General features: G+C 41.6%; 1 protein-coding gene and 1 non-coding gene across 2 annotated transcripts; one reads left to right on the top strand and one right to left on the bottom strand.

Annotated features, from left to right (window-relative positions):
- Positions 1-578: 578 nt before the first annotated feature.
- Positions 579-651, bottom strand: TRNAR-CCG (transfer RNA arginine (anticodon CCG)). The gene has a single exon. It is a non-coding gene; the product is annotated as a tRNA-Arg (tRNA).
- A 3,861-nt stretch (positions 652-4,512) lies between these two features.
- LOC102983234 (importin subunit alpha-1) lies at positions 4,513-13,620 on the top strand. The gene is made up of 10 exons (XM_028487208.2): positions 4,513-4,626; positions 5,969-6,066; positions 6,218-6,355; positions 8,344-8,432; positions 9,282-9,550; positions 9,824-9,918; positions 10,015-10,278; positions 10,470-10,703; positions 10,946-11,128; positions 13,144-13,620. Exons 2-10 carry the CDS (start codon positions 5,992-5,994, stop codon positions 13,339-13,341), a joined length of 1,545 nt encoding a protein of 514 aa, XP_028343009.1. The 5' UTR covers positions 4,513-4,626; positions 5,969-5,991; the 3' UTR covers positions 13,342-13,620.
- The last annotated feature ends 16 nt before the right edge of the window (positions 13,621-13,636 follow it).

Here is a 13,636-nt window from a genome sequence, read left to right as displayed (position 1 = left end):
TTTTAATTACACTAATTTGCAAATACACACACACACACACAAACCTTATGTTCCAACTACAATTTGTTGTTCATTATACTTTAGGGATAGAAACCATAAATTATATTTATTATATTTGTATGTTTTAACACAGGTAAAAACACAGTTGCTTATATATTCTCCTTAGTACTGGAAATAAATGTTTGGACCCAGCAGAGTTGAATCTGATCACACACCCCTTGGGATAAGAATGGGGAGGAAGTTTTGCATGTGTGGCTGCCCATGATGAAATCCATTTTTAAAAGATAGAAAAAGAGATGATGCCATCTGTCCAGTTGGCAGTTGCTGTTTCCTAAGACTTTTTTCTTTTAAAGATCAGTATAAAGTAAGCAAGAGTAAATGCTCCTCTTTTGGGTCAGGTTTTAGCTTTCACTTGCAAGGTCTCAATTCCAGTGCTGTTAGAACTCGGAGATGCATTTCCTAATTTGTAAATAGGATAGCCGTCGAGATCGCTGTGGAGAAAGCGAAATTACGACATTTCAAAATCTACTTTCGTGCTCATCACCGCGTTTCCCTCTCCACCAAAACTAATCTCCATGCGACCCAGATGGGACTCGAACCCACAATCCCCAGCTCCGGAGGCTGATGCCTTATCCATTAGGCCACTGGGTCACCACGGGATCCGGGTTCTCACACCGTCCCCTTACGCAATGCCATCATCGCGCACCGCCCTCGCGCTCTGCGGCCTCCCTTCCGGCGGTGTGTGATTTGGGAGCCGCCCCCAGTGCCTGCAGCACACGCCTGCGCACTTCTGCGCCCTCGACCCGTCCCGCCGCCAGCGCCTCCGCGCGCATGCGCAGGGTCTGCCGCACCCCATTGCCCTGGTACTGCGTGGCCCGCACGCGGGTGGCTTTGGGTGTCTCTGGGGGAGCTGTTTCCTCTTGAGTTTTCGGAAGGGTCTCAGTCCTGGCAGCATACTAGGCGCACTTGGTTGGGGGGGGAACTCTAAACAAAATTCCAATGCCTGGCCTCTCCCCGTTCTAATTCTATTTACCAGGGCGGTCCCAGGACTCTGCATTTTGCAGAGTTCCTGCGACCTTCCTCTGGGGTGAGGTCCTACCGCATCCCCCCAACCTTCACGTCCCTAACAGCTGCCTCCTTCCCTTTTTTTCCCCTGCATTTATTCAAAGTACGTTAATTGGATAACATTATGTGCTGGGAGCTGTTGGGAGTTTTCCAGGGTGAACAGGCTTTTCTTCAAATCTGCCTTTCTCCCCCACTCAGCTACATCCATTTTTCTCCCCATCTCTTCTTTCCCTCCGAATTGAAGGGAAAATAAATATAACGAGGTCCCTAAATACAAAATAATACGAATTTTGTTTTATTTTTATCCTAAAGCTAGGTCTTCGATAAAGATTTAGAGATTTTCTGGTCGCATGCATATTATCTGTATGCTTGTTGCATATAAAGGTGCTGCATGTTATTTTTAAAAATACACGATTTCATTTTCTTCTTAGACACATAATACCTGTTCATATTAAAATTGTATAAAATGGGGTTAAGCCAAACAAAAATTGAAATTGATTATAATTTTACCATTCAGAGTTAACCACTATTAACATTTTGGTGTGCATCTTTCAAATCTTATGTGTCTGTGTGTTCCGTGTCAGTTTTATTACCTGTGGATCCTGAGTCATCCAGGAAATGCTTTTCAAAAACAAAAACTAGGACATTATTAGTGAATAATAAATAACCATATAGCAACGATGGTGCAGAAGCAATGGTGGGTAAAACTGACACAGTGAATCAAGGCAGTGACACTAAGTTAGCAATAATCGTTATTCTTCACCTTTGTGCAATGGAAGGAGGGGAGGGAGTTTGGGCCAGCTTCACTTAAGAACATCCTTGATGACACTATAAGAATTATTAATTTAAATCTTGACCCTTGAGTACACATCTTTTTAATATTTTGTGTGACAAAATGGGAATTATGCATAAATCACTTTTACCACAGAATTCAGTGGTTGTCTCTTGAGGAAAACATTTGTTCAATGTTTGAGTTGCAGGCTAAACTGGCTGCTTTTTCAGTGGAACATAGTTCTTGAAAGAATGACTGACAGGTAAACTATAATTATTCAGACTTGGGCACACTTGGGTTTGCTTCTCTGGAGCAGCTTCATTCTCAGGCTCACATCATCACAGCACGCAGTCCTCTGGAAAAGAGGGGATAGCTCACAAAAGTCTCAGTAAATATTTTACTGCATTGTGTTACATCTTCATCACCGAATTCCTGTGTCTGGGGGATGGAATGTACTGATTGGCTTAGGCCAGACAGACCCTCTCCTGAATCTCCATCCAAACTACAATAGGAAGAGTTGGGGGTGTATGCTTTCCCAGGACAAGGTTGTATCTTTCAAAGGCAACTTTCACTTTTGACATTTTACTTCTGTTTCAGGTTATTTTCGGGTGCAAGCACAGAATAGTGGTCAGAGAGCACGGATCCTGGAATGAGATGGCCTGGTTTTGAATCCTGTCTGCCATTTACTCCTGTGCGAACCTGTACAAGTTACTTAACCACCCACTCTTCTGTGAAATGGAACAAATAATAATACTACCTCACACAGGTGTGAAGATTAAATGTATTCATAAAGGTAAAACACTTAGAACAATTCTGGGCACATAGTACCCAATATTTGCAAGCAAAAGAAAACCCAATTTGGGGCTTCCCTGGTGGTGCAGTGGTTGAGAATCCAACCGCTAAGAATCCACCTGCCAACGGAGGGGACATGGGTTCGAGCCCTCCTCCGGGAAGATCCCACATGCTGCAGAACAACTAAGCCCGTGCGCCACAACTACTGAGCCCGCGCGCCTAGAGCCCGTGCTCTGCAACAAGAGAAGCCTGCGCACCGCGACAAAGAGTAGCCCCCCTAGCCGCAACTAGAGAAAGCCCACACTCAGCAACAAAGACCCAACGCAGCCAAAAAATAAATTAAAAAAAAAAAAAAGAAAACCCAACTTAACGAGCTTAAACAACAAAGGAAATGGATGATGTAATTTCAAAGTCATATAATTGCAGCTTTCTGAGGTAAGGCAGGCTGTTGATCCTGGTTTCTCTACGACTGTCTAATTCAGATTTCTAGGACTCACATCTCTCCGTTCAGAAGAACAGAGCCTGCTTTCCAACCTCTAATCATTAAACAAAAGGCACAGCCTTCCCAACTGGATGAATTTAGGTCACATGACTGCCCCAGAACCATTCACAGTAGCCAAGAGAATGCCTTGCAGTGACTGGTTTGGAGGTGAAATCCTTCCACATTTTTGCATTTAGGGGGATAGGATTGTGCTGATTGGTTAGGTGGGAGTAGAATCAACCTCCTATGACTCTCATAGCTGCTACACAATGAGTGAGGCTGGCAAAACTGCCTGCGAGAAGGGATGAAGTTCATTGTTTGAATTTATCTATAGTAAAAAATAAGCCAATACAGCTTTTCTTAAAAATACCCTTTTCAGAATACAGAAAAGTTGCAAAAAGACAACAAAGTGGCCCATAATCCTGAGGTTCTGATAACCAACACTGATGCTTTTTAAAAAAGTACAAGAAAATACATTTTATTCAGAAATGTATAAAATATAGCATAGATCATTACTATAACAATTGACAAAATTTGAACACAGACTATAAATAAGTAATCGCATCAAAGTTCAGTTGTCTTGAATTTGATGATTGTGGTGTGGTTATATAACAGAATTCTTACAAGATACGAGCCGAAATATTTAGGGGTAAAGGGACATGATTTCTCAGACTTGCTCTCAAATTGTTCAAAAAGTAATATGTAAAAGCCGTGTATATATATATTTACATAGAGAAAGAAACAGTAAACGTGGCAGATGTTAACATTTGGCAAATACGGATAAAGATTTGCAGCTCTACTGTATTTGAAATTATTAAAAATAAGACTGGAGAAACAGGCATAATAAACCTTTTGTTACCATATTTGTGCCTTCTATGCAGTCTTTTATGACGCAAGTTAAACAACAACATCAACACCACCTAAAAAATGCAGCACATAGCTGCCTTACCCTTCCCCTCCTTGATGGCCAGAAACCCCGGCCAAGTTCCTTCTGAGTCCTATCAGCGGAAAAATGCATAGCAATATATTTCTATATCAAGATTTTGAAAGAGAATTATTTTGGGAATCATTTGTGGTACTTGTTTAAGGCAAACATCCAGGGAAACTACCATCCACCGTACAGGTATAAACCCACTGCTAAAAGCCAACTTTCCAGCCATGGCAGACTGGGAACTTGCCCTTCGCGCTGCATGCCGGGATCTGGAGTCTTTCCCCTCCGAACTGCAAGGCGCTCTGGGATAGCCCGGCCTCTCCCTTATCTCGCGATGCTATCCTTTCTTCTTCGGGGCCCTCTGACCCCCTCCCCAACGTGTTTTTCAAATCCACCAATGGGCGCATAGCGTAAGCTCGAACCAGCCAATCGGAATGCGGGGCCACCGGGAAATTTAAATCGCGCCGGCCGGCTGCTCGAGCCACACCGTCCTCTGGCTGACCGTGGTGGACGTCTTGAGCGCAGTCGATCCGCAGCCTGTGCGCCCCGCACCGCCTCCTGTGGAAGCTTGAGCCGGCTGTGTAGGTACGAACTGAGGCCGCATCCCGGCCCGAGCGGCAACGGCTGGCCCGCAAGGCCGCGCTCGGATTGCAGGTGGCGGGAGGGGAGGCCCGGGGTAGGTGCCCGGCCTGGCTTTGGCCTCTCTGGTTGACGAGGCCTCGCGGGCGTAGTTCGTTGACGAGACGGGTGTTGCACCATGAGAGTGCTTGGCTTTAGGGCTCGAGGCCCTGCGAACAGCCGCGATCGTCTTTGAGAGAGAATCAGAGTGAGGCCCGAGGAGGAAAGCCTCAGTAGGGGGCCCAGCGCCTCTGGCTCCTCCTCCTCCCGTTCCCGCTGCTGCTTCCCCGAAATGGGGTCGGGGTTGGGGGGGGTGGGGCAGAGGAAGGGACTGGAGATGGAGGTGGCGGTTGGAAGTTCTGTCTCTTAACACGTAGGCCCTGGTTTGGCTGTGTCACAATTTCGTAAAAGAACAGAAAGGAATTAAAGATAGCCACTTGTAAGGAGGACTTTTACTTTTGTTCTCTTTTGGAGAATGCTCTTACGTAGCTGAGTTTGAGTGAAGCACAGCTGATATCAGCCTAATTTAGTGGATTCGCTCAGAATTTCTGGAAATGAAAATGTATGCGAGATGCTGAAGATGCAGAACTACGTCGCAGGTGTTCAGGGTGGGTGGGCAGGAAATTTTATAAAAGACTCCACAATGTAATGATGAATCCGATTTTTAAAAATTTTCAGACGTGGAGAACGTACCTGTTTGGGCCTTTTAAAGACATTAGAGGCTCCAGAGGATCGGAATTTATGGCCCCTAGGACATAGATTTTAACTGTAACCTCATTTCCCCTAGTTTGTCTTCCATTAACTATTTATGGATCCAATATAGAGTTTAGAGGCACACTGTCCGGTGTGGTAGGCCCCAAACGCATGTGGCTAGTCTGAATTGAGTTATGCTGTAAGCTTAAAGTCCCCGCAAGATCTCGAAGAAAAAAGAATGTAAAATATCTCAGTAATTTTTTGATGTAACGTGTTGAAATGAGAAAGTATATGTTGGGTTAAATAAAATATATTATTGAAGTTAATTTCATTTGTTCCTTTTTGCTTTTTTAAAAATGTGGCTACTAGGAAACTTAAATTTATGCAGCCCGCATTATATTTCTGGTGGACAGTACTGCTCCAGGAAGTATCAGCCCTTCAGAGGGGAGGGGCCAAAGATCATTTGGCCAAAGCTGTTTAATAGTGCTGAAAAATGAAGTTCTTTCTCTAATATAGAAATGTAGACTCAATATGTGTTTGATAATTCCATTAATGCTCATCTTATTGCAATTCAAAATGATAAAATGGAAATTCTTTTCTCTCCCTCATCTTATAGCTTTCTCCCTTTGTCTCATAACCATGTCCACCAATGAGAATGCTAATTCCCCAGCTGCCCGCCTTAACAGATTCAAGAACAAGGGGAAAGACAGTACAGTGAGTACCTTCTGTTGCTTTCCTATGATATTTTTTAAACGGGAATATATTTGGAAAGGGGGTCAAAATTTTGAGCGAATTTGAAAAAGTGCCCTCACTTGGCAACAAAAACTGATGTAATAGGTGAGATGATATGTTGTCTTTTCTCAAGGAAATGAGGCGGCGCCGAATAGAAGTTAATGTGGAGCTCAGGAAAGCTAAGAAGGATGACCAGATGCTGAAAAGGAGAAATGTCAGCTCTTTTCCAGATGATGCTGCTTCTCCACTGCAGGAAAACCGCAACAACCAGGTAAGGATATTTTAGCTTATGAATTACGGTAAACCCAGAAAAATCAATATGGGGCTTTTCTTAGAAATTTAAATAGCATTCCTAGCTTTGTGGTTTTAACTATCAAATGTGAAGATCTGTTTTGGTGTGCTCCCAGTCAGTAATTCTGATGTGTTGTCTTTTTCCTGCCCACCCTCCGTAATCTACTGAAGCTGATTCTAAGGTTGTCATTAGCTCTGATCTCCCTTCAAGTTTCCCTGCATTTCCAGTTGCCAGCTCATACCTTGACCTGGCCATTTAACTGTTAATTGAAAGTTAATCGTGTCCAGAACCATCTTATTTCTACCTCTTTCTTTCTCTTTCTCTTTCCCTTCCTCCCTTTCTTTCTTCTCTGTTTTTGGTACTTGTCACCAGCTTTATTCAGGTATTTTTCCTCAGTACTGAAATACTTTCAGTAGTCTCCTAATTTTATCTTTCCCTTCATTCTGTGACACATACTACTTACCTAAAAATTTTCCTAAAATACTGCTTTAAACATCTTAGAAACTTTATGGGTTTTTTTTGTTTTGTTTTTGTTTTTGTTTTTGTGGTACGCGGGCCTCTCACTGTTGTGGCCTCTCCCGTGGCAGAGCACAGGCTCCGGACGCACAGGCCCAGCAGCCATGGCCCACAGGCCCAGCCGCTCCGTGGCATGTGGGATCCTCCTGGACCGGGGCACAAACCCGTGTCCCCTGCATCGGCAGGCGGACTCGCAACCACTGCGCCACCAGGGAAGCCCTATGGTTTTAAATCCTTATTTTTTGAAGGTTTTTTGTAAATTAGACCCATCTTAGATTTTCAAATTTATGTATTTCATCTTTCAAAGATATTGGGCACTTTCCTACTTTTTTTCACGTTATGCTTTACTTTAGCACTCCGTATTTTATCAGTTTTTTTTTTTAATTGAATTCCACCTATGCGCTATTTCTTGAGTTTTTATACTCAAATTCCATCTTCTCCTTATAGCACTCTTTGGTTAGCCTAACAGGAAAAATGCTCCCTTCTCAGAATTTCTGTAGCACCCCATTCTGCACCAAAAAAGGAGAGTAAATTCTGTATAATACTATATACATATAACACTATATATATATATATATATATATAAATATATATAGTGTTATACATATAGCCGTTTATTATATGGTTGTTTACTTGTCACATTTTCCTTGTTAAGTTGTAAGCCTATAGGGAGAAAGGGACACTGTCTTTTTGAGCTAACTGTAGCATTGGTTCTCAAAGCAGTGCTACAGTTAACTCAAACCTATGATCACAACCTATACATTTATATTTGCAACACTACTGTGGAAATGAATAGATAACAAACTTAGATATGAAAAATCCCAGCATATCTAAATACAAGTGATTTAGACTAAGATAGGAATAACCTTCACAGTGCTCTAATTCATTTTTTTAAAGTTGTTCACAGCTACTTTATCTAGTGACTAAATGCTGGGATACTCCATTACTTGAGACTGTTTAATCATGACACCAAGTTTGAGAATTGTTCTACATATTAAAAATGAATATTTCATTAACAGGCAAATTTTAATGTAGGGCTAAACTCTTAGTAACTGATTATAAACTTAGGAATGTCTTCATGTTGGGATTTTATTGTTTGTATTTAATCCTTTTTTTAAAATAAATTTATTTTATTTATTTTATTTTTGTCTGCGTTGGGTCTTTGTTGCTGCACACGGGCTTTTCAGTGGTTGCAGCGAACAGGGGCTACTCTTCATTAGCGGTGCTCAGGCTTTTTACTGCAGTGGCTTCTCTTGTTGTGGAGCCACGGGCTCAGTAGTTGTGGCGCACAGGCTTAGTTGCTTCGCGGCATGTGGGATCTTCCCGGACCAGGGCTTGAACCCGTGTCCCCTGCATTGGCAGGCGGATTCTTAACTACTACGCCACCAGGGAAGCCCTGTATTTAATCTTAAAAATGATAATTTGCAAAATTAATTCCACTCTTCTTGTAGGGCACTGTAAATTGGTCTGTTGATGACATTGTCAAAGGCATAAATAGCAACAATTTGGAAAGCCAGCTCCAAGCTACTCAAGCTGCTAGGTAAGCCTTGTCTGCTATAGAATGGGTACCCTAAGAAATCAGCCTTTTTACATTTTTTGGTGGGAAAGTGATGAGCAGGTGGTGTGGGTAAAGTAAAGGTTAAGCCAGGCCTAGGCCTGTTTTCTTTAGAATCTTCCCTTAGGAGGATGTAAAATTTTCTGTAATTCCCTAAATTCCATCAACCTCCAGTGATAATCACTGTTAACCTTTTGGTGTACTTTTTAACAAAATTACAAAGTTTTTGTCAGAGTGGCATTTCAAGTCAGTGTCAGGGAAAGGAGGAATTATTCAGGAATGGGATTAGCACATTTATTTAGAATGGTACGTCCATTTAGGAAATAAATATATGTAGACTCTTATCTCCCACCATACACAAATATTTGTGATATCCATAATAGAAAGGATTAGTAATTTCTGTAGCTTGACAGTGTGGGGAAAAGCAAATCCTGTTGACAAATGATCATGGAAAAGATGTTTAGCTTCACTAGTGGTCAGAGAAATAAATGCAAATTAAATTAACAGTGAGAGTGCAATGCTATCAGATTGTCAAAGTTTTTAAAAAGTGATAAGATCTAAAGTAGATTTCTGCAGAGATGCAGAGAGAAGGTTCTACATTATTGGTAATATCTCAGTTTTGGAAAAAAAGTAGTTTACGACGCAACTTATGGTAGCGCCATGCAACCAGTCTGCTCAGCTCCTCTTAAATTCCAGGATGTCTCAGCATTTAGTGCTTTACTGTAAAAGGTTGTTTAAAGTTCTAAACTCTTGAGTTGTGTTTTAAATTTTTTTTATATGAACGTGTTTTGTTAATCACCTTCAACTTTTGTTTCTCTTTTTGCTTACCCTTAGGAAACTGCTTTCCAGGGAGAAACAGCCCCCTATAGACAGCATAATCCGGGCTGGTTTGATTCCAAAATTTGTGTCCTTCTTGGGCAGAACTGACTGTAGTCCCATTCAGTTTGAATCTGCTTGGGCCCTCACTAACATTGCTTCTGGGACATCAGAACAGACCAAGGCTGTGGTAGATGGAGGTGCTATCCCAGCATTCATTTCTCTGTTGGCATCTCCCCACACTCACATTAGTGAACAAGCTGTATGGGCTCTAGGAAACATTGCAGGTACTTGGATTTAAAATTCTTTTGACTGAGTGTCTTCAGTCATACTGAGGTTGGTAGAAGTGCCTTGTCATAAGTAATAGTGACGTCTGTGTTGGGTTTTGAACTTACTTGCTTCCAGTGCATATAAGGGGTGGAAGTGGCATCTAATTTAAGGAATTTCTGAGAGTGTTTTCTTTGCGTCAAGACACTGGTGCACTCAGTCGCTGAAATTGATGGTGCTAGACAAATAGTTATGGTTAACTTTGCCTTTTTTTTTTTTTTTTTTTTTTAAAGGTGATGGCTCGGTTTTCCGAGACTTGGTTATCAAGTATGGTGCGGTTGACCCGCTGTTGGCACTTTTGGCGGTTCCTGATTTGTCATCTTTAGCGGTAATTTACTTAATATACATCAAGTTATTCATTGATTCTAATTTTCCCACCTTCTCAAAAAACAGAGCACTTCATTGCACGTTTCTTTTCCCCCAGTGTGGTTACTTACGTAATCTTACCTGGACACTTTCAAATCTTTGTCGCAACAAGAATCCTGCACCCCCCTTAGATGCTGTTGAGCAAATTCTTCCTACTTTAGTTCGTCTCCTGCATCACGATGATCCAGAAGTTTTAGCTGATACCTGCTGGGCTATTTCTTACCTTACCGATGGTCCAAATGAACGGATTGAAATGGTTGTGAAAACTGGGGTTGTACCCCAACTTGTGAAGCTTTTAGGAGCTACTGAATTGCCAATTGTGGTAAGTTAACTTTCAGGTGAGAATATAAAGTGTAAGAAGCATAATCAATTGGTACTAATATTGACATATTGTCTATTTTAGGCCATATAATGAGCCTCTTACTTGTCAAAACTTTTAGGGTATAGAGATTTTGAGCAGTGCTGGAAAAGATAAAAGATAACCGCCAGCGTCAACATTTTTTTCCTTTTCAGACTCCCGCGCTAAGAGCCATAGGGAATATTGTCACTGGGACAGATGAACAGACTCAGGTTGTAATAGATGCAGGAGCACTTGCCATCTTTCCCAGCCTGCTAACAAACTCCAAAACTAATATTCAGAAGGAAGCTACGTGGACAATGTCAAACATTACAGCTGGCCGCCAGGACCAGATACAGCAAGTTGTAAATCATGGATTAGTCCCATTCCTTGTTGGCGTTCTCTCTAAGGTAATGAAGTCTTAGGACTTAATAAGGGATTTGTTAGTGTTTATGAACAGGCACTTGATAGATTCTTAATGTACTAATGTTAAGTTTTACTTAACTGCCTTTGCTAAATAATAGTCATTTCTTTTACTTAAGCTTGGATAGAACCAGTTGGTAGTTTTAGTCACCGTTTTTCTAAAACGGTACTTTTGGATTCTTATTTTTATGACCATTCTGAAATAAACCTGTTTCCTTATGTTAATTAGGCTGACTTTAAGACACAAAAGGAAGCTGTATGGGCTGTGACCAACTACACAAGCGGTGGAACAGTTGAGCAGATTGTATACCTTGTTCATTGTGGCATAATAGAACCGTTGATGAACCTCCTAACTGCGAAAGACACTAAAATTATTCTGGTTATTCTGGATGCCATCTCAAATATCTTTCAGGTAAGTCTTAAGAAGGTGGCATGTGTTTGAATTTGGACTTGATAATTGGTTTGCTATGTAGGTGACGGGGGTGGGGGCAGCTGAGCTTACTCAGGGGGCCGCAGAATCAGAGACATTTATGGGGGCCACACTCTTGATAAAAGGTGTGACAACGGATTGTAAGAGATATAAAGGAGATGACAGGTGCATGATGTCACCTGAATTGAGGTCAGGTACATATGTGGACACTATTCATACCTATTTGTTTTGTCAAGAATTTTTTAATTCTTGACAATTTTTAATTCCCCAGTTACTGAATTTTGGTGAAATTAAATTTGAATGACCAGGCTTCCCTGGTGGTGCAGTGGTTGAGGGTCCGCCTGCCAATGCAGGGGACACGGGTTCATGCCCCGGTCTGGGAAGATCCCACATGCCACTGAGCGGCTGGGCCCGTGGGCCATGGCCGCTGAGCCCGCGCGTCCGGAGCCTGTGCTCCGCAACGGGAGAGGCCACAGCAGTGAGAGGCCCGTGTACCGCAAAAAAAAAAAAAATTTGAATGACCGAGTTAATTATATTTTATAATTTATATATAATTATTTTAATTATATTTTATATTTTTTTTTATATTTTATATTTTTTTTATATTTTTCTTCTGGTTCCGTTCCTAATTGATCCAAGCATGCTATCACATGGCACTTGTCATGGTGTTTGGTGGTAGGTAGGTCTTACTCAACAACTTTAAACTTCAGATTATGGAAATTTGTACATATCAAAGTTGAGTTTAGAATAATGATCCCTAGTGTATCCATCACCTAGCATAAATAATTGTCAACATTTGGCCTCTTTTTCGACTCACCTTACCTAAAATTTTATTTTTTTAAAATTTATTTATTTTTGGCTGCATTGGGTCTTCGTTGCTGCGTGCGGGCTTTGTCTAGTTGTGGCGAGCAGGGGCTACTCTTCATTGCGGTGTGCGGGCTTCTCATTGTGGTGGCTTCTCTTGTGGAGCACGGGCTCTAGGCACGTGGGCTTCAGTAGTTGTGGCATGTGGGCTCAGTAGTTGTGGCTCACAGGCTCTAGAGCATAGGCTCAGTAGTTGTGGTGCACGGGCTTAGCTGCTCCACCGCATGTGGGATCTTCCCAGACCAGGGCTTAAACCCATGTCCCCTGCATTGGCAGGCAGATTCTTAACCGCTGCGCCAACAGGGAAGCCCTAAAATTTTATTTTGAAGCAAGTAAGTTATTTCATTTTTTAAAATTTATGTTTCTCCTAAAAGTTGAGAACTTTAAAACATTTTTAGCCACAATATCATTCTTACACCTAATAGGTTCTTTATATCATCAAATAATGCAGTCCAGGGAATTTTTTTTTTTTTTTTTTTTCTCTTATGCGGTACGCGGGCCTCTCACTGTTGTGGCCTCTCCCGTTGCGGAGCACAGGCTTTGGACGCGCAGGCTCAGTGGCCATGGCTCACGGGCCCAGCCGCTCCACGGCATGTGGGATCTTCCCGGACCGGGGCACGAACCCGCGCCCCCTGCATCGGCAGGTGGACTCCCAACCACTGCGCCACCAGGGAAGCGCCAGGGAATTTGTTTTTACATACTGTAGGCCATCTTTACTCTTGGACAATGGTTCTCTTCCTTGACTACATACATCTTGGGATTATCTGGGGTGCTTTTACACTAGTAATTTCCTATTCCCATCACAGACCAATTGAACCTGGATATACTGTCATTTTTAAAGTTGCTGAGGTGATTTTGATGCACAGAAAAGGTTGAGAGCTATACGAAGATCTTTGTGGCTGAAGGCTACAGAAGTAGTTGCTAAGAGCAATTACAGGTCTGATTCCCTTGAATTTAAAAAAAAATGTAAAATGTAGATAAAAGTGGGGATAGTTTTATCTCATAGGATTATGGAAGGAACTGTTGTGTTTATTTCTGTCTGATATATATTGATAGTCAAACGTAGACATTGTTTTCTTCATTAAAACAGAACGTTCAAAGTTTAAGCTACTAAACTTGGAAATTTTTTTCAGGCTGCTGAGAAACTAGGTGAAACTGAGAAACTTAGTATAATGATTGAAGAATGTGGAGGTTTGGACAAAATTGAAGCTCTACAAAACCATGAAAATGAGTCTGTGTACAAAGCTTCATTAAACTTGATTGAGAAGTATTTCTCTGTGGAGGTGAGTAACCTGGTAATGTTAATAAGCACTGGGAAAATACACACTTAGGATTAAGCCTGTAAGATTTTTTTTTCCTCATACTTTTTTAATGAGCCCTGATAAATACAGTAAAATATTAGTGTAAGTAGGAGATAACATACATATTTGCTCCTCTAATGTTTGGCTTGATGATAATACCATCTTTGTAACTTGAGATATTAAAAAGTCACCAATTTACTTTCGAATGAAAAGCCTCACAAATCTTAGAATATCTTTTTGTTGTTGTTTAATTTATTTATTTGGTTGTGCTGGGTCTTTGTTGCGGCATGCTTGTGGGCTCTAGTTCCCTGACCAGGGATCCAAC

Source organism: Physeter macrocephalus, unplaced genomic scaffold, assembly GCF_002837175.3.
Source record: "Physeter macrocephalus isolate SW-GA unplaced genomic scaffold, ASM283717v5 random_1420, whole genome shotgun sequence".
NCBI lineage: Eukaryota > Metazoa > Chordata > Mammalia > Artiodactyla > Physeteridae > Physeter > Physeter macrocephalus.
Note: the sequence above shows the minus strand (reverse complement) of the source record. Positions and strands in the feature narration are given on the sequence as shown.

Excerpts from the sequence above, each read along its gene's own strand:
- LOC102983234 (XM_028487208.2), top strand. The coding sequence starts at position 5,992 with ATGTCCACCAATGAGAATGCTAATTCCCCAGCTGCCCGCCTTAACAGA. Across the intron at positions 6,356-8,343 it reads AGGAAAACCGCAACAACCAG|GGCACTGTAAATTGGTCTGT; the intron begins GTAAGGATATTT and ends CTCTTCTTGTAG. Across the intron at positions 11,129-13,143 it reads CCATCTCAAATATCTTTCAG|GCTGCTGAGAAACTAGGTGA; the intron begins GTAAGTCTTAAG and ends AATTTTTTTCAG.